At 49.1% G+C, this 20,736-nt stretch overlaps 1 protein-coding gene across 1 annotated transcript in view; it reads right to left on the bottom strand.

Annotated features, from left to right (window-relative positions):
- The window catches only part of tpcn3 (two pore segment channel 3), a 31,821-nt gene that overhangs the window by 6,702 nt on the left and 4,383 nt on the right, over positions 1 to 20,736 (bottom strand). Inside the window, exons 2-12 of the mRNA XM_055224527.1 lie at positions 19,971 to 20,059; positions 19,758 to 19,872; positions 19,526 to 19,654; positions 16,534 to 16,650; positions 14,428 to 14,546; positions 8,545 to 8,646; positions 4,081 to 4,207; positions 3,426 to 3,633; positions 2,851 to 2,995; positions 1,864 to 2,049; positions 1,232 to 1,296 (exon numbers count right to left, since the gene is read on the bottom strand). Coding sequence (XP_055080502.1) covers positions 1,232 to 1,296; positions 1,864 to 2,049; positions 2,851 to 2,995; positions 3,426 to 3,633; positions 4,081 to 4,207; positions 8,545 to 8,646; positions 14,428 to 14,546; positions 16,534 to 16,650; positions 19,526 to 19,654; positions 19,758 to 19,872; positions 19,971 to 20,059 — 1,402 coding nt within the window. The remainder of the gene's footprint in view (positions 1 to 1,231; positions 1,297 to 1,863; positions 2,050 to 2,850; positions 2,996 to 3,425; positions 3,634 to 4,080; positions 4,208 to 8,544; positions 8,647 to 14,427; positions 14,547 to 16,533; positions 16,651 to 19,525; positions 19,655 to 19,757; positions 19,873 to 19,970; positions 20,060 to 20,736) is intronic.

Genomic DNA, 20,736 nt, shown 5'->3' with positions numbered 1-20,736 from the left:
AAATTAAAATCACCAAAAACACAAACAGAACAAGTGGAAAACACCAAAAACACAAACAGAACAAATCAAAAAACATAAACAGAACAAGTGAAAAACACCAAAAACACAAACAGTACAAGTGAAATACACAAACAGAACAAGAAGAAAACACCAAAAACACAAACAGAACAAGTGAAAAACACCAAAGACACAACCAGAACAAGTGAAAAACACCAAAAACACAAACAGAACAAGTGGAAAACACCAAAAACACAAACAGGACAAGTGAAAAACACCAAAGACACAAACAGAACAAGTGAAAAACACCAAAAACACAAACAGCACAAGAAGAAAACACCAAAAACACAAACAGAACAAATTAAAATCACCAAAAACACAAACAGAACAAGTGAAAAACACCAAAAACACAAACAGAACAAGAGAAAAACACCAAAAACACAACCAAAACAAGTGAAAAACACCAAAAACACAAACAGAACAAGTGGAAAACACCAAAAACACAAACAGAACAAGTGAAAAACACCAAAGACACAAACAGAACAAGTGAAAAACACCAAAAACACAAACAGAACAAGTGAAAAACACCAAAGACACAAACAGAACAAGTGAAAAACACCAAAAACACAAACAGCACAAGAAGAAAACACCAAAAACACAAACAGAACAAATTAAAATCACCAAAAACACAAACAGAACAAGTGAAAAACACCAAAAACACAAACAGAACAAGAGAAAAACACCAAAAACACAACCAAAACAAGTGAAAAACACCAAAAACACAAACAGAACAAGTGGAAAACACCAAAAACACAAACAGAACAAGTGGAAAAACACCAAAGACACAACCAGAACAAGTGAAAAACACCAAAAACACAAACAGCACAAGAAGAAAACACCAAAAACACAAACAGAACAAATTAAAATCACCAAAAACACAAACAGAACAAGTGAAAAACACCAAAAACACAAACAGAACGAGAGAAAAACAACAAAAACACAACCAAAACAAGTGAAAAACACCAAAAAACACAGCCAGAACAAATCAAAAACACAAACAAAACAAGAGAAAAGCACAAAAAACACAAAGAGAACAAGTGGAAAAACACCAAAAACACAAACAGAACAAATGAAAAACATCAAAAACATAAACAGAACAAGAGAAAAACACCAAAAACACAAACGGTACAAGTGAAAACTGTTTCATGAGAAAACACCAAAACAAAACACTCACATGATTTAAGAGCAGAGTTCACAATGGTGGCAATGAGGGCAGCTACGACGATAATGGTATCAAACCTGAAAATCAAACACAGGGTCAGAGGAGCAGAGGAGGGGAGGAGCAGAAGAGGGGAGCAGAGCAGAGGAGGAGCGGAGCAGAGGAGCACAGGAGGGGAGGAGCAGAAGAGAGGAGCAGAGCAGAGGAGGAGCGGAGCAGAGGAGCAGAGGAGGTGCGGAGCAGAGGAGCAGAGGAGGAGCGGAGCAGAGGAAAAGAGCAGAGAAGCAGAGGAGCACAGGAGGGGAGGAGCAGAAGAGAGGAGCAGAGCAGAGAAGGAGAGGAGCAGAGGAGCAGAGGAGAAGAGGAGCAAAGGAGAGGAGCAGAGGAGGCGAAGAGCAGAGGAGAGGAGCAGAGAAGCAGAGCAGAGGAGGAGCAGAGGAGAAGAGCAGAGAAGCAGAGGAGGGGAGAAGCAGAGGAGGGGAGGCGCAGAGGAGCAGAGAAGCAGAGGAGCAGAGGAGAGGGTCAGAGGAGCAGAGGAGGGAAGAAGCAGAGGAAGAGAGGAGAGGAGCAGAGGAAAGGGTCAGAGGAGCAGAGGAGAGGAGGAGCAGAGGAGCAGACGAAAGGGGCAGAGGAGGAGAGGATCAGACCAGTTCCAGAAGTTGTGTCTGGAGAAGAAGCCTCTGGGTTCATGGACGTAGAGTTTGAGGAGGATCTCGAGGAGGTACACGACCAAGAAGAACCACTCTGAGTTGGAGATGAGCGGATTCTCCTCGTCCAAAGCGATGAAGACGGCGTTCGCCAAAATGATCAGATCGAAGAGGATCACAAAACCTCTGAGAGACAAAATCAATTTAAAGTGATTCTGTAAAATCATATTTTTGGAGGTTTCGATATCACACTTTTAAGATTTTTTAAATGAAAAATTTACTTCCAGAACCAGAGGAAGCGCTGTTCACTCCATCGTATTTGGAGTGACTCATGTTTCAGTAATCTTGAATCTATTTTTTTCAAGACGCCATTTTGTCCATCTACACCCATTTAACCTCCACCTGTACACGCCCACTGTGACGGACACGCCCACTGTGACGGACACGCCCACTGTGACGGACACGCCCACATACTCACATCCTTCCAGTTTTATTTTCTTCATCGGTGATACTCATGGAATCTAGAAAAAATGTGTTGCTCTAGTGTGATGTGCATTTATCCATAGGGGGCGCTGACAGCATGCGGCGCTTTGTTATGATGATGTTACGGCGACGTCAGCTCCCATTGGACACCACAGTTTTCTAACGTGGAAGTCAGCAAACTTTTTTCTTTTAGTAAGTAGTTTTAGATGAATATTGTGATTTAAAATGTCTCAATTATAACACACAGGGGTCAGAGATGAGAACCATAGAGACACAAGCACAACGGCACTCATTTAATAAACACTTCTTTGTCCTAAAAATATTTGATGGAAAATAAATATATTTTGTGCCTAATACTTGATTTATTTTATATTATTTTTGTTCTCTCTCGGTCAGGACGCAGTCAGGACGCGGTCAGGACGCGGTCAGGACGCGGTCAGGACGCGGTCAGGACGCGGTCTGGACTTGGTCTGGACTCGTGTCTGGACTCGTGTCTGGACTTACCTGTGCTGAACGATGGAGGAGAGGAGGCGGCTGGGTTTGGACAGGTAGAGGGCGGGGCATAGGTTCTGAAGGGGGTGTGGCCTCTGCTTCACTGTGATAACCTCAATGTTCAACAAGTCAGCAAGCTGCACGAACGCCAGCTTACCTACAGAAGAAAACTGGGTCTAAGCCTGGACTGAATAAGGTCTGAACCAGGACTAAACTAGGACTAAACCATGACTAAACTAGGACTCTACCAGGACTAAACCAGGATGAAACCAGGACTAAACTGGGACTTAACCAGGACTAAACCAGATCTAAACCATGTCTAAACTACGATTAAACCAAGATTAAACCAGGATTGAACCAGGACTAAACCAGATCTAAACCAGGTTTAAACCAAGACTAAACAAGGACTAATCCAGGACTAAACAAGGATTTATCCATCACTAAACCAGGATTAAACTAGGTCTAAATCAGATCTAAACCAGGTCTAATCCAGGACTAAACCAGATCTAAACCAGGACTAAACCACAACTAAACAAGGACTTTTTCAGGTCTAATCCAGGACTAAACCAGGACTAAAACTGTTTTACCTATAACACCCTTCTCCTCGGGGTCACAAACGCTCCATAGCAGCTCTTTATGGGCGTGGCTTATATCGGGGCGAACTCGACGGACCAATCGGCTCCACCGGTCATGTGTGACCACCGGCTCCGCCCCCTCGCCGCTCTTCTGCTGCAGCACGGCAAAGGCACGCGCCATTTTGTGCCTTTTGGCTCTCACCAGCTGCCGTACCTCCTCCTGAACACAAGGGGGAAGGGCAAAAAATACTAATAAGTAAAAGTATTACATGAAAAAAATCTACTCAAAAGTATTAAAGTAATTAAAGTACAATAAACGTGTTAAAAATAAACCCTCAGCCTTTTCAGCAGGTTTGACATTTTACTTTTCAGTACAGTTCAAAAATATAGTGGAGTAGAAAGAACAGATACTGCTCTCTCATGTACTCAAGTAAAAGTAAAAAGTACACACTGTAAAATGTACTTAAGTAAAGTACAGATACATAAATTGTACTTAAGGGCAGTACTTTACTACTTTTAATTCATTATCTTCCATCTCTGAAAACATTTGTGCTAGAGCTCAAGTACCACATTAGTACAGAGACCCCTAGGGGTACGGGGTAGTAGTAGCAGTAACAGTAGGTAGTAGTAGCAGTAGTAGTAGCAATAGCGATAGCAGTAGTACTACCTTGAGGTGCTTTTTGTAGTTGTTGTAGACCACAGCGAGGAACACAGACATAAAGATGTAAACATTGACCAGGATGAAGATGATGAAGAAGATGGAGAAGATGGAGCTGGAGTTATACGCTGGCATCCTGTAGAAACACACATGAGAAGAACGCACACACACATACACACACTCACACAGATGCAGTATCGGACTTAGAAAACAGCTTATTCATTGACATTTCATTCACTTCATTCAACCTCCAAGAATCTCACCTGCAAGTACTAATACTGTGCACACCTGCAAGTACTAATACTGTGTACTCCTGCAAGTACTAATACTGTGTACTCCTGCAAGTACTAATACTGTGTACACCTGCAAGTACTAATACTGTGTACTCCTGCAAGTACTAATACTGTGTACTCCTGCAAGTACTAATACTGTGTACACCTGCAAGTACTAATACTGTGTACTCCTGCAAGTACTAATACTGTGTACTCCTGCAAGTACTAATACTGTGCACACCTGCAAGTACTAATACTGTGTACTCCTGCAAGTACTAATACTGTGTACTCCTGCAAGTACTAATACTGTGCACACCTGCAAGTACTAATACTGTGTACTCCTGCAAGTACTAATACTGTGCACACCTGCAAGTACTAATACTGTGTACTCCTGCAAGTACTAATACTGTGTACTCCTGCAAGTACTAATACTGTGTACACCTGCAAGTACCAATACTCTGTACACCTGCAAGTACTAATACTGTGCACACCTGCGAGTACTAATACTGTGTACACCTGCAAGTACTAATACTGTGTACTCCTGCAAGTACTAATACTGTGTACACCTGCAAGTACTAATACTGTGTACACCTGCAAGTACTAATACTGTGTACACCTGCAAGTACTAATACTGTGTACACCTGCAAGTACTAATACTGTGTACACCTGCGAGTACTAATACTGTGCACACCTGCAAGTGCTAATACTGTGTACACCTGCGAGTACTAATACTGTGTACTCCTGCAAGTACTAATACTGTGTACACCTGCAAGTGCTAATACTGTGTACACCTGCAAGTACTAATACTGTGCACACCTGCAAGTGCTAATACTGTGTACACCTGCGAGTACTAATACTGTGTACTCCTGCAAGTACTAATACTGTGTACACCTGCAAGTACTAATACTGTGTACACCTGCAAGTACTAATACTGTGTACACCTGCAAGTACTAATACTGTGTACTCCTGCAAGTACTAATACTGTGTACACCTGCAAGTACTAATACTGTGTACACCTGCGAGTGCTAATACTGTGCACACCTGCAAGTACTAATACTGTGTACACCTGCGAGTACTAATACTGTGTACACCTGCGAGTACCAATACTGTGTACACCTGCGAGTACTAATACTGTGCACACCTGCAAGTGCTAATACTGTGTACACCTGCGAGTGCTAATACTGTGCACACCTGCAAGTACTAATACTGTGTACACCTGCGAGTACTAATACTGTGCACACCTGCAAGTGCTAATACTGTGTACACCTGCGAGTACTAATACTGTGTACACCTGCGAGTACTAATACTGTGCACACCTGCAAGTGCTAATACTGTGTACACCTGCGAGTACTAATACTGTGTACACCTGCGAGTACCAATACTGTGTACACCTGCGAGTACTAATACTGTGCACACCTGCAAGTGCTAATACTGTGTACACCTGCGAGTACTAATACTGTGCACACCTGCAAGTACTAATACTGTGTACACCTGCGAGTGCTAATACTGTGTACACCTGCGAGTACTAATACTGTGCACACCTGCAAGTGCTAATACTGTGTACACCTGCGAGTACTAATACTGTGAACTCCTGCAAGTACTAATACTGTGTACACCTGCGAGTACTAATACTGTGCACACCTGCAAGTGCTAATACTGTGTACACCTGCGAGTACTAATACTGTGTACACCTGCGAGTACTAATACTGTGCACACCTGCAAGTGCTAATACTGTGTACACCTGCGAGTACTAATACTGTGTACACCTGCGAGAACCAATACTGTGTACACCTGCGAGTACTAATACTGTGCACACCTGCAAGTGCTAATACTGTGTACACCTGCGAGTACTAATACTGTGCACACCTGCAAGTACTAATACTGTGTACACCTGCGAGTGCTAATACTGTGCACACCTGCAAGTACTAATACTGTGTACACCTGCGAGTACTAATACTGTGTACACCTGCGAGTACCAATACTGTGTACACCTGCGAGTACTAATACTGTGCACAGCTGCGAGTACTAATACTGTGTACACCTGCGAGTAGTAATACTGTGTACACCTGCGAGTACCAATACTGTGTACACCTGCGAGTACTAATACTGTGCACACCTGCAAGTGCTAATACTGTGTACACCTGCGAGTGCTAATACTGTGCACACCTGCGAGTACTAATACTGTGTACACCTGCGAGTACTAATACTGTGTACACCTGCGAGTACTAATACTGTGCACACCTGCAAGTGCTAATACTGTGTACACCTGCGAGTACTAATACTGTGCACACCTGCAAGTGCTAATACTGTGTACACCTGCAAGTGCTAATACTGTGCACACCTGCAAGTACTAATACTGTGTACACCTGCGAGTACTAATACTGTGCACACCTGCAAGTGCTAATACTGTGCACACCTGCGAGTACTAATACTGTGTACACCTGCAAGTACTAATCCTCTGTACCCCTGTAAGTACACACGTTGACAAACTTGTTGGTGCCCATCGGTTAATGAAAGAAAAACTCCCAATGGTCACACTTGACAACTTGAATCTGTCAAAAGTATTAATAAACAAAAATTCTATGAAATTTAACCAATGAAAGTCAGACATTGCTTTTCAACCATGCTTCAACAGAATTATTTAAAAAAATAAACTCATGAAACAAGCCTGAACAAAAATGATGGTACCCTTAACCTGCAATCACTGCAATCAAACGATTCCTGTAACTGTCAATGAGACTTCTGCACCTCTCAGCAGGTATTTTGTCCCACTCCTCATGAACAAACTGCTCCAGTTGTCTCAGGTTTGAAGGGTGCCTTTTCCAGACGGCGTGTTTCAGCTCCTTCCAAAGATGCTCAATAGGATTTAGCTCAGGGCTCATAGAGGCCACTTTAGAATAGTCCAGTGTTTTCCTCTTGTCCATTCTTGGGTGTTTTTATCTGTGTGTTTTGGGTCATTGTCCTGTTGCAAGACCCATGACCTGCGACTGAGACAAAGCTTTCTGACACTGGTCAGCACATTTCTCTCTAGAATCCCTTGATAGTCTTTAGATTTCATTGTACCCTGCACAGAGTCAAGACACCCTGTGCCAGATGCAGCAAAGCAGCTCCAGAACATAACAGAGCCTCCTCCATGTTTCACAGTAGGGACAGTGTTCTTTTCTTGATATGCTTCATTTTTCCATCTGTGAACATAGAGCTGATGTGTCTTGGCAAAAAGTTCCATTTTTGTCTCATCTGTCCATAGGACATTCTCCCAGAAGCTTTGTGGCTTGTCAACATGTAGTTTGGCAAATTCCAATCTGGCTTTTTTATGATTTGTTTTCAATGGAGTCCTCCTTGGTCGTCTCCATTAAGTCGACTTTGGCTCAAACAACGACAGATGGTGTGATCTGACACTGATGTTCCTTGAGCTTGAAGTTCACCTTTAATCTCTTTAGAGGTTTTTCTGGGCTGTTTTGTTACCTGTCATATTATCCGTCTCTTTGATTTGTCATCAATGTTCCTCCTGTGGTCACGTCCAGGGAGGTTGACTACTGACCCATGGATCTTAAAATTCTGAATAATATGTGCAACTGTAGTCACATGAACATGAAGCTGCTTGGAGATGGTCTTATAGCCTTTACCTTTAACATGCTTGTCTACAATTTTCTTTCTAATCTCCTGAGACAACTCTTTCCTTTGCTTCCTCTGGTCCATGTTGAGTGTGGTACACACCATGTCAAACAGCACAGTGGCGACCTGTAGCTCTATATATAGAGGGTCTGTTTCATGAGTTTATTTTTTTAAATAATTCTGTTGAAGACTTTCATTGGGTAAATTTCATAGAATTTTTATCAATTATTACTTTTGTCAGATTCAAGTTATTTCTGTGACCATTGTGAGTTTTTCTTTCATTAACCGACGGGTACCAACAATTTTGTCTACGTGTGTACTAATACTCTGCACACCTGTTGTACACCTGCAAGTACTAATACTATGTACACTTGCAAATACTAATACTCTGTACACCTACAGGTACCAATAGTACTAGTATCTCACATGATGCTTGTGGTTTGGTAGTAGTAGTGGTCGTAGTAGTAGTAGTAGCAGTAGTAGTAGCAGTAGTAGTAGTATCTCACATGATGCTTGTGGTTTGGTAGTAGTAGTGGTCGTAGTAGTAGTAGTAGCAGTAGTAGTAGCAGTAGTAGTAGTATCTCACATGACGTCAGGGCTGTTGGCCGTGGTGACGAGGACGTAAAGGTCGAAAACGATCTGGAGAAAGTTTGTGAAATACGGAGCTCCATCTGTTGTCCGCAGACCTCTGACGGAAACAAGCAAATACATGTTTAGAATAAATAAACAACAACTCCGCCCACAAGCGGACTAAAGAGGAGAGAGTGGAGGAGGAGTGGGGTCTGGAGGACTAAAGGGGAGAGAGTGGAGGAGGAGTGGGGTCTGGAGGACTAAAGGGGAGAGAGTGGAGGAGGAGGAGCGGGGTCTGGAGGACTAAAGGGGAGAGAGTGGAGGAGGAGGAGTGGGGTCTGGAGGACTAAAGAGGAGAGTGAGGAGAGAGGAGGAGCGGGGTCTGGAGGACTAAAGAGGAGAGAGTGGAGGAGGAGGAGTGGGGTCTGGAGGACTAAAGGGGAGAGAGTGGAGGAGGAGGAGTGGGGTCTGGAGGACTAAAGGGGAGAGAGTGGAGGAGGAGGAGTGGGGTCTGGAGGACTAAAGAGGAGAGTGAGGAGAGAGGAGGAGCGGGGTCTGGAGGACTAAAGAGGAGAGTGAGGAGAGAGGAGGAGCGGGGTCTGGAGGACTAAAGGGGAGAGAGTGGAGGAGGAGGAGTGGGGTCTGGAGGACTAAAGGGGAGAGAGTGGAGGAGGAGGAGTGGGGTCTGGAGGACTAAAGAGGAGAGTGAGGAGAGAGGAGGAGCGGGGTCTGGAGGACTAAAGAGGAGAGTGAGGAGAGAGGAGGAGCGGGGTCTGGAGGACTAAAGGGGAGAGTGTGGAGGAGGAGGAGTGGGGTCTGGAGGACTAAAGGGGAGAGAGTGGAGGAGGAGGAGTGGGGTCTGGAGGACTAAAGGGGAGAGAGTGGAGGAGGAGGAGCGGGGTCTGGAGGACTAAAGAGGAGAGTGAGGAGAGAGGAGGAGCGGGGTCTAGAGGACTAAAGAGGAGAGTGAGGAGAGAGGAGGAGCGGGGTCTGGAGGACTAAAGAGGAGAGTGAGGAGAGAGGAGGAGCGGGGTCTGGAGGACTAAAGGGGAGAGAGTGGAGGAGGAGGAGTGGGGTCTGGAGGACTAAAGAGGAGAGTGAGGAGAGAGGAGGAGCGGGGTCTAGAGGACTAAAGAGGAGAGTGAGGAGAGAGGAGGAGCGGGGTCTGGAGGACTAAAGGGGAGAGAGTGGAGGAGGAGGAGTGGGGTCTGGAGTACTAAAGGGGAGAGAGTGGAGGAGGAGGAGTGGGGTCTGGAGGACTAAAGGGGAGAGAGTGGAGGAGGAGGAGTGGGGTCTGGAGGACTAAAGAGGAGAGTGAGGAGAGAGGAGGAGCGGGGTCTGGAGGACTAAAGAGGAGAGTGAGGAGAGAGGAGGAGCGGGGTCTGGAGGACTAAAGGGGAGAGAGTGGAGGAGGAGGAGTGGGGTCTGGAGGACTAAAGGGGAGAGAGTGGAGGAGGAGGAGTGGGGTCTGGAGGACTAAAGGGGAGAGAGTGGAGGAGGAGGAGTGGGGTCTGGAGGACTAAAGAGAAGAGTGGAGGAGGAGGAGTGGGGTCTGGAGGACTAAAGAGGAGAGTGAGGAGAGAGGAGGAGCCGGGTCTGGAGGACTAAAGAGGAGAGTGAGGAGAGAGGAGGAGCGGGGTCTGGAGGACTAAAGGGGAGAGAGTGGAGGAGGAGGAGTGGGGTCTGGAGGACTAAAGGGGAGAGAGTGGAGGAGGAGGAGTGGGGTCTGGAGGACTAAAGGGGAGAGAGTGGAGGAGGAGGAGCGGGGTCTGGAGGACTAAAGAGGAGAGTGAGGAGAGAGGAGGAGCGGGGTCTAGAGGACTAAAGAGGAGAGTGAGGAGAGAGGAGGAGCGGGGTCTGGAGGACTAAAGAGGAGAGTGAGGAGAGAGGAGGAGCGGGGTCCTGGAGGACTAAAGGGGAGAGAGTGGAGGAGGAGGAGCGGGGTCTGGAGGACTAAAGAGGAGAGTGAGGAGAGAGGAGGAGCGGGGTCTAGAGGACTAAAGAGGAGAGTGAGGAGAGAGGAGGAGCGGGGTCTGGAGGACTAAAGGGGAGAGAGTGGAGGAGGAGGAGTGGGGTCTGGAGGACTAAAGGGGAGAGGAGTGGAGGAGGAGGAGTGGGGTCTGGAGTACTAAAGGGGAGAGAGTGGAGGAGGAGGAGTGGGGTCTGGAGGACTAAAGGGGAGAGAGTGGAGGAGGAGGAGTGGGGTCTGGAGGACTAAAGGGGAGAGTGAGGAGGGAGGAGCGGGGTCTGGAGGACTAAAGAGGAGAGTGAGGAGAGAGGAGGAGCGGGGTCTGGAGGACTAAAGGGGAGAGAGTGGAGGAGGAGGAGTGGGGTCTGGAGGACTAAAGGGGAGAGAGTGGAGGAGGAGGAGTGGGGTCTGGAGGACTAAAGGGGAGAGAGTGGAGGAGGAGGAGTGGGGTCTGGAGGACTAAAGGGGAGAGAGTGGAGGAGGAGGAGTGGGGTCTGGAGGACTAAAGAGGAGAGTGAGGAGAGAGGAGGAGCCGGGGTCTGGAGGACTAAAGAGGAGAGTGAGGAGAGAGGAGGAGCGGGGTCTGGAGGACTAAAGGGGAGAGAGTGGAGGAGGAGGAGTGGGGTCTGGAGGACTAAAGGGGAGAGAGTGGAGGAGGAGGAGTGGGGTCTGGAGGACTAAAGGGGAGAGAGTGGAGGAGGAGGAGCGGGGTCTGGAGGACTAAAGAGGAGAGTGAGGAGAGAGGAGGAGCGGGGTCTAGAGGACTAAAGAGGAGAGTGAGGAGAGAGGAGGAGCGGGGTCTGGAGGACTAAAGAGGAGAGTGAGGAGAGAGGAGGAGCGGGGTCTGGAGGACTAAAGGGGAGAGAGTGGAGGAGGAGGAGTGGGGTCTGGAGGACTAAAGAGGAGAGTGAGGAGAGAGGAGGAGCGGGGTCTAGAGGACTAAAGAGGAGAGTGAGGAGAGAGGAGGAGCGGGGTCTGGAGGACTAAAGGGGAGAGAGTGGAGGAGGAGGAGTGGGGTCTGGAGGACTAAAGGGGAGAGAGTGGAGGAGGAGGAGCGGGGTCTGGAGGACTAAAGAGGAGAGTGAGGAGAGAGGAGGAGCGGGGTCTGGAGGACTAAAGAGGAGAGTGAGGAGAGAGGAGGAGCGGGGTCTGGAGGACTAAAGAGGAGAGTGAGGAGAGAGGAGGAGCGGGGTCTGGAGGACTAAAGGGGAGAGAGTGGAGGAGGAGGAGTGGGGTCTGGAGTACTAAAGGGGAGAGAGTGGAGGAGGAGGAGTGGGGTCTGGAGGACTAAAGGGGAGAGAGTGGAGGAGGAGGAGTGGGGTCTGGAGGACTAAAGAGGAGAGTGAGGAGAGAGGAGGAGCGGGGTCTGGAGGACTAAAGAGGAGAGTGAGGAGAGAGGAGGAGCGGGGTCTGGAGGACTAAAGGGGAGAGAGTGGAGGAGGAGGAGTGGGGTCTGGAGGACTAAAGGGGAGAGAGTGGAGGAGGAGGAGTGGGGTCTGGAGGACTAAAGGGGAGAGAGTGGAGGAGGAGGAGCGGGGTCTGGAGGACTAAAGAGGAGAGTGAGGAGAGAGGAGGAGCGGGGTCTAGAGGACTAAAGAGGAGAGTGAGGAGAGAGGAGGAGCGGGGTCTGGAGGACTAAAGAGGAGAGTGAGGAGAGAGGAGGAGCGGGGTCTGGAGGACTAAAGGGGAGAGAGTGGAGGAGGAGGAGTGGGGTCTGGAGGACTAAAGAGGAGAGTGAGGAGAGAGGAGGAGCGGGGTCTAGAGGACTAAAGAGGAGAGTGAGGAGAGAGGAGGAGCGGGGTCTGGAGGACTAAAGGGGAGAGAGTGGAGGAGGAGGAGTGGGGTCTGGAGTACTAAAGGGGAGAGAGTGGAGGAGGAGGAGTGGGGTCTGGAGGACTAAAGGGGAGAGAGTGGAGGAGGAGGAGTGGGGTCTGGAGGACTAAAGAGGAGAGTGAGGAGAGAGGAGGAGCCGGGTCTGGAGGACTAAAGAGGAGAGTGAGGAGAGAGGAGGAGCGGGGTCTGGAGGACTAAAGAGAAGAGTGAGGAGAGAGGAGGAGCGGGGTCTGGAGGACTAAAGAGGAGAGTGAGGAGAGAGGAGGAGTGGGGTCTGGAGGACTAAAGAGGAGAGTGAGGAGAGAGGAGGAGTGGGGTCTGGAGGACTAAAGGGGAGAGAGTGGAGGAGGAGGAGTGGGGTCTGGAGGACTAAAGAGGAGAGTGAGGAGAGAGGAGGAGCGGGGTCTGGAGGACTAAAGAGGAGAGTGAGGAGAGAGGAGGAGCGGGGTCTGGAGGACTAAAGGGGAGAGAGTGGAGGAGGAGGAGTGGGGTCTGGAGGACTAAAGGGGAGAGAGTGGAGGAGGAGGAGCGGGGTCTGGAGGACTAAAGGGGAGAGAGTGGAGGAGGAGGAGTGGGGTCTGGAGGACTAAAGGGGAGAGAGTGGAGGAGGAGGAGCGGGGTCTGGAGGACTAAAGAGGAGAGTGAGGAGAGAGGAGGAGCGGGGTCTAGAGGACTAAAGAGGAGAGTGAGGAGAGAGGAGGAGCGGGGTCTGGAGGACTAAAGAGGAGAGTGAGGAGAGAGGAGGAGCGGGGTCTGGAGGACTAAAGGGGAGAGAGTGGAGGAGGAGGAGTGGGGTCTGGAGGACTAAAGAGGAGAGTGAGGAGAGAGGAGGAGCGGGGTCTAGAGGACTAAAGAGGAGAGTGAGGAGAGAGGAGGAGCGGGGTCTGGAGGACTAAAGGGGAGAGAGTGGAGGAGGAGGAGTGGGGTCTGGAGTACTAAAGGGGAGAGAGTGGAGGAGGAGGAGTGGGGTCTGGAGGACTAAAGGGGAGAGAGTGGAGGAGGAGGAGTGGGGTCTGGAGGACTAAAGAGGAGAGTGAGGAGAGAGGAGGAGCCGGGTCTGGAGGACTAAAGAGGAGAGTGAGGAGAGAGGAGGAGCGGGGTCTGGAGGACTAAAGGGGAGAGAGTGGAGGAGGAGGAGTGGGGTCTGGAGGACTAAAGAGAAGAGTGAGGAGAGAGGAGGAGCGGGGTCTGGAGGACTAAAGAGGAGAGTGAGGAGAGAGGAGGAGTGGGGTCTAGAGGACTAAAGAGGAGAGTGAGGAGAGAGGAGGAGTGGGGTCTGGAGGACTAAAGAGAAGAGTGAGGAGAGAGGAGGAGTGGGGTCTGGAGGACTAAAGGGGAGAGAGTGGAGGAGGAGGAGTGGGGTCTGGAGGACTAAAGAGGAGAATGAGGGGGGAGAAGAAGGGGCAGGGTCTAGAGGTATAAGGAGCACTGTGATTGGTCTAATGGCTTGTTTATGCTCCACTTTTGTACATAAACAGATCTGTTCCGAGCATTGTAGCGGTCACGGCATTTATATTATTATTTAACTTTTCTATGTCAAGGCGGGGTTCTGTTAAACAACCACCAGAGAGCGCTAACAGCCTTGAGTATTGACCAAAAACGGACAAAATAGAACAACAAATAAAACATGGAGGCGCTGGCGGCAGGTTCTAGATCGCATCTGTTGGAAAAGAGCCAAGAAAAAACGAGGTGAGAAGGATTTGATTTGCAGTTTGTTGTAGTCACATTTCAAAAAGCTGAGCTTCCCCTGTTCAGCTGCGTTCACTACTGCCCCCAGTGGTCAGTGCATGTACTGCTCCGGTCCACAGAGGACAGACAGAAGCCTCCAGTGTATCTGTATGAGTCTAGAACATAGAGCAGAAAAGAGCCAGGTATTCATACTTCAGACTCCGCCCTGGCAGCCAGGTGTTTAAAATCAAAAACACCTGGCTATGATCAGGGTAGTCCTGTGTGATGTCACGTAGTACTTGAAATTGCAGGGGCCACTAGAGGCAGCTCACACTTTAGGTGTTTTCAACTGTAATTTTAACTAGTTTGCATTGAAACAACCAAAAAATGACTAGGAACAGTAGATAATATGATTCAAACATTACAGACCGTTTGGAGAAGAGCTTGAGGGCCATGAGCGAGAAAATGAGAATGCTGAAGATGAAGAGGAGGAAGACGAGGAGAATCTGTGGAAGGGCGTTCCTGATGCTCCTGAAGGCTTGACGAAGCTAAAATAAACACACAAGTAAAAAGGTGAGGAGCTCAGAGTAGAGACAATGCTCCAGTGAGGGAGCAGCCAAGGCCCCTGGAGCCAAAGTCCTGCTGCTCTGACCGATCCTTCAGTGCCAAAGTTAACAGATTATCAAAATGTCAGGTGAAATTACCGATCTTGATACCACAATGATAAAAACCTTCTTTCATTAGACACTGTGCTGTTTCACATTAAATGCTGAACTTTGTGTTATATTGTGTTTCTTAAATCTGTGTAATCCCTCAATGGATCCAGGAGGGTCCATAGTGGTGGTGGTCCTGTTTAGTCCTGGTTTAGTCCTGGTTTAGTCCTGGTTTAGTCCTGGTTTAGTCCTGGTTTAGTCCTGGTTTAGTCCTGTTTAGTCCTGGTTTAGTCCTGGTTTAGTCCAGTAGGTTCATAGTGGTCCATGGGCATATACTAGTCTATGTGTCTTATACTTTTTCAGATTCAGCTGAACGTCACCAAGGCATTCTCAGGCCAGCCCAGAGACATAGTCACTCCAGTGTGACCTGGGTCTTCCCCGGGGCCTCCTCCCGGTGGGACATGCCCAGAACACCTCCCCTAGAAAGGTGTCCAGGAGGCACCCTAAACAGATGCCTGAGCCACCTCAACTGCTCCTCTCGACACTCCGAGCTCCTCCTGTGGAGCTCGGTCACACGGGAGTCCAATACAGCGACTGCATCACTGCAGACGCTGATCCAACTGTCAATCTCACGCTCCATCCTTCCCTCACTCATTAACAAGACCCCAAGATACTTTAACTCCTCCACTTGAGGCAGAGACTCACCACCCACCCGAAGAGGCAAATCAACTTTTTCTGGCCGAGACCCATGGGGTTGGATTTGGAAGAGCTGATTCTCATCCCAGCCATTTCACACTTGGCTGCAGACCGCCCCAGCTGCTGCTGCAGGTCCTGGCTTGATAAAGCCATCAGGACAACATCATCTCCAAACAGGAGAGATGAGATTCTGTGGTTTCCAAACCAGACCCCCTCCAGCTCCTGAACCGGACTCCTTCCGGCCCCTGACTCTGCCTAGAAATTCTGTCCATAAAAACAATGAACAGAACCGGTGACAAAGGGCAGCCCTAGTCCAACATGCTCTGAACAGGTCTGACTCACTGCAGAGAACACAGCTCCTGCTCCGGTCATACAGGAACCGGACAGCCCTTAGCAAAGAGCCCCATACTCCCACAGCGCCCCCCACAGAACACCACGAGGGACACGGTCCAGTACATTCACACAGCACATATGGACTGTGGCAAACTCCCATGAGCCTCGAGGACCTGATGGAGAGTGTAGAGCTGCTACAGTGTTTTGTGACCGGGACAAAAACCAAACTCCTCCTCCTGAATTTGTGGTTCGGTCAGATTCTCCTGTCCAGTTTGAACATGATGCAAATACATATTGCAAAGACAAAAATGAGAGAAGCAGTGAAACACCACAGTGAATGACTAAAAATCATTGGTTTAAATATATATGGACCATTTATACAGTAACACCTCCGTAATGCTCTGCGGGTGTGATGCTAACTAGAGGCTCTGCTCTGTCTGTTTTGTTAGTCAAGTTAGACTTTAATCAAATTTTTTTTTTTTTATCCATCTGACCATAAAGAACTGACTTATCTGGACTCCAACAGGTTGCTAGCTAACTAGCATTAGCATTAGCCAACAGTTTTTCAGTGAGTCACTCTCACCTTTTTGTGTAAAATCAAACTCTTACAGAGGATGGTGAGCCTTGATTGTGGTGCACGTGAGTATTACCTGTCTCCCTTTGGCGTGTTGCATTTAAGGACCCTGTGTTTTTACCCGTCTCCCTCTGTGATGTTGACGAGCAGCAGAGCTCTGAGGACTAGTTTAGGCTTGGTTTTAGCAGTGCATGTTATGGCTGTTTGATGACATGTTCATGGACCTTGGTGATGGGAGTGCTACTGCAACATTGCGTTTAAGGACCGTGGGTTATTTACCCGTCTCCCCTCTGTGATGTTGACGAGCAGCAGAGGTCTGAAGACTCTGGACCAGCGAACTCCAGAACAATCCAATGCTCGGAGAGACCCATAGATCAGCATGTCCAACAGGGTCAGCTGAAAGAGAAGAGCTTGTTTAGACCTGGTTTGGACCCAGTTTAGACCCGGTTTAGACCTGGTTTAGTCCTAGTTTAGACCTGGCTTAGACCTGGTTTACTCCTAGTTTAGACCTGGCTTAGACCTGGTTTACTCCTAGTTTAGACCTGGCTTAGACCTGGCTTGGACCTGGTTTAGACCCGGTTCAGACCTAGTTCAGTCCTGGTTTAGTCCTGGTTTTGACCCGGTTTAGACCTGGTTTAATGAACCATGGCTCTAGTTTAGAACCAGTTCTTCCTAAAAAACAACATCCAAACGTGGAGCAACTCTGAGTGAAAAGCCCAGGGCCAGCTGACACTGCCCACTGACACATGTGGACTGAACGGAGAATGGAGAGAGGGGGGGTCAGAGGAAATCAGAAGAGTTGGGGGGGGGGTGGGTTGCGGGGAGGAGGAAGTGATTTGAGCTGACGGAGCTGGACTCAGGTCATTTCTCAACTTCAGCAAAAAAACATGATTGAAACTGGACAGAGCCAGACAGAACTACACAGTGTGACTTTGACTTCTACAGAAGTGTTTTTCCTCTTAAGCATTTTGCTCTGTATAAAACTCTTCCACACCGTCGTTACTCTCCTCATGCTTCTTACTAAAGTGATGTAAAGCAACTGCGTTTGTGGTTTAGTTTGTAATGCTCTTCTCTTTGAAGAGGGCTCATGAAACACTAGACAAATAAACACACATAAAAATTCACATTCATCCTGTATTTTTCCTTTATCCATTAGCATTAGCATTAAATTATGAATAATTCAGAGGGTACCAGCTGGTACTAACCCAATGACCAGTTTTAGACCTACATGCCGTGTCTCAATTCGACGGTTGCACACTTCAAAGTACCGAAATGGGACAGGCCTATGCCACAGAGCATACGTCAACTGCTATGTGCTTACGTTACGTCACTTAGCAACCGTGACGGCTGCTGACAAATGAGTTAAGCGTCTAAAATGTACTCCGAAATAGTATATATATATATATATATATATATATATATATATGTTCTAAAAATAAAACTAGAAGTGTAGTCTGAACAGGATGACAAATCAGTAGCGGCCAACTCCAATTTTTTCCCGTGGAAGAAGTCACGCGCAGTGCATCATGGGATATAGAAGTGCACGAAGTCGCGAAGTCTGCTTGGATGTACCCTTCATTCACGGCCGATCTCCATGGAAATGCAGGGCACATTTGTTGGCAGGTGGATGAAATGGGACAGGCCTTGTTGCACCAGAAGTGAGGTAAGCGTCCTTCAAATGCAGCCGACGAAGAGTGCAACTGACAAATTAAGACACGGCAATAATCTGTATAAAGAAGTGACTGAGTGAGTGTGACATCACCCACAGCTTTGGGCTCCAAATGAAGATCATCGAGGCTAGCATATATAGCGGCTAATTTGAAGCAGAGTAGCAAGAGACCGCTGAGACCCACATACTTAACACATGAAGATACAGCTGAATGAACTCTCCCTGTGTGTGAGACGCCCTCCCTCCCTCCCTGTGTGTGAGACGCCCTCCCTCCCTCCCTGTGTGTGAGACGCCCTCCCTCCCTCCCTGTGTGTGAGACGCCCTCCCTCCCTCTCTGTGTGTGAGACGCCCTCCCTCCCTCCCTGTGTGTGAGACGCCCTCCCTCCCTCCCTGTGTGTGAGACGCCCTCCCTCCCTCCCTGTGTGTGAGACGCCCTCCCTCCCTCTCTGTGTGTGAGACGCCCTCCCTCCCTCTCTGTGTGTGAGACGCCCTCCCTCCCTCTCTGTGTGTGAGACGCCCTCCCTCCCTCCATCCCTGTGTGTGAGACGCCTTCCCTCCCTGTGTGTGAGACGCCCTCCCTCCCTCCCTGTGTGTGAGACACCCTCCCTCCCTCTCTGTGTGTGAGACGCCCTCCCTCCCTCCCTGTGTGTGAGACGCCCTCCCTCCCTCTCTGTGTGTGAGACGCCCTCCCTCCCTCTCTGTGTGTGAGACGCCCTCCCTCCCTCCCTGTGTGTGAGATGCCCTCCCTCCCTGTGTGTGAGATGCCCTCCCTCCCTGTGTGTGAGACGCCCTCCCTCCCTGTGTGTGAGACGCCCTCCCTCCCTCCCTGTGTGTGAGACGCCCTCCCTCCCTCCCTGTGTGTGAGACGCCCTCCCTCCCTCCCTGTGTGTGAGATGCCCTCCCTCCCTGTGTGTGAGATGCCCTCCCTCCCTGTGTGTGAGACGCCCTCCCTCCCTGTGTGTGAGACGCCCTCCCTCCCTCTCTGTGTGTGAGACGCCCTCCCTCCCTCCCTGTGTGTGAGACGCCCTCCCTCCCTCCCTGTGTGTGAGACGCCCTCCCTCCCTCTCTGTGTGTGAGACGCCCTCCCTCCCTGTGTGTGAGACGCCCTCCCTCCCTGTGTGTGAGACGCCCTCCCTCCCTCTCTGTGTGTGAGACGCCCTCCCTCCCTCCCTGTGTGTGAGACGCCCTCCCTCCCTCCCTGTGTGTGAGACGCCCTCCCTCCCTCCCTGTGTGTGAGACGCCCTCCCTCCCTCTCTGTGTGTGAGATGCCCTCCCTCCCTCCCTGTGTGTGAGACGCCCTCCCTCCCTCTCTGTGTGTGAGACGCCCTCCCTCCCTCTCTGTGTGTGAGACGCCCTCCCTCCCTCCCTGTGTGTGAGATGCCCTCCCTCCCTGTGTGTGAGACGCCCTCCCTCCCTCCCTGTGTGTGAGACGCCCTCCCTCCCTCCCTGTGTGTGAGACGCCCTCCCTCCCTGTGTGTGAGACGCCCTCCCTCCCTCCCTGTGTGTGAGATGCCCTCCCTCTCTGTGTGTGAGACGCCCTCCCTCCCTCCCTGTGTGTGAGATGCCCTCCCTCCTTGTGTGTCAGATGTGAGCGCCCCCTACCGCCAGGATAGAGATGATGCAGAGGTTTTTAGGATCCCTCCAGAACTTGTCTCGAGGTATGACTTTGGCGTAGTGCACGAGGCGAGCCATGAAAACCACCACACACAGCAGCTCCACAGACATGGTGGCCTATGACACAAACAAGTCAATGCCCTCCCTGTGTCTCAGATGCCCTGCCTGTGTGTTAGATGCCCTATCTCTGTGAGATGCCGTCTCGTGTGCAGAGACTCACCCAGAGTGGCAGAGGGAGCACAGCTGGTTCCTCAAACAGAGCAAGTGACAGATCCACCAGAATGAAGATGTACAGAGTCACCTGCAGGCCCCAGTGGTTATACAGCATGTACAACCTGAAAATAGATCATTTCATCAGTGACAAGCTTCACAGCATCAGGGAGGGCATCTGACACACAGATACAGGAGGGTGGGAGAGCATCTGACACAGTACCTGACGGCCTGAGGGGAGGAGTCAAAGAAGATGTTTCTGTTGAACTGGGCATCAGACACAAAGACAGAGGCCAGGTCTAGGTCCAGGTCCTGGAACAAAACCAGATCTCAGGTGCGAGATTAAAGCCACACTGTGTCACTTTTGTGGTGGACATCTGACCTGCTCGTCTCCATGGAGACAACACAGATGAACTGAACCTTTCTCTCCTTAAAGAACATGATTCTGAGTCTGTGTGCTCAGGACACAACAGCCCCAAAAACAAAAATGAGGCAACTGAACCTTTGCAGTTGATGTCATCAACATTCTCTTCGGGTGTGAAGCTAACTGTAGGCACTACTCTGTCTGAGGCTCTGTTAGACTTTAATCTGAGCTTTATTTTAACACAATCTGACCATAAAGAACTGACTTATCTGAACTCCAACAAGTGAGCTGATTTGTCTGTTATTAATGTTCATATCTTGATTTACAGACACAATAGTGAAATAAAAACCCTAGGATCATGTAGAGGGTTAATACGAACATTTAAGACCAAAATGATAAGTCTGACAGCAGCAGAGACAGAGAGAGGACACAGTTTTTACACAGAAAGTGAACTGGAGCTGAAAATGCAGTCTCTGTTTGGAACGCGGCAGTTAGCAGGTTAGCCATGTCCATTTATATATACAGTCTATGGTTCATACACAGATGTCTGTAGTCGCTGTCGTCATTGTCATTGTCGTTGTTTTTGTTGTCATCATTGTCGTTGTCATTGTCTTTGTTTTTGTTG

The sequence above is a fragment of the Periophthalmus magnuspinnatus genome, chromosome 1 (assembly GCF_009829125.3).
Source record: "Periophthalmus magnuspinnatus isolate fPerMag1 chromosome 1, fPerMag1.2.pri, whole genome shotgun sequence".
In the NCBI taxonomy this organism is placed as follows: domain Eukaryota; kingdom Metazoa; phylum Chordata; class Actinopteri; order Gobiiformes; family Gobiidae; genus Periophthalmus; species Periophthalmus magnuspinnatus.
The sequence above is the reverse complement of the archived record's forward strand: the minus strand, read 5'-3'. Positions and strand labels throughout refer to the sequence as shown.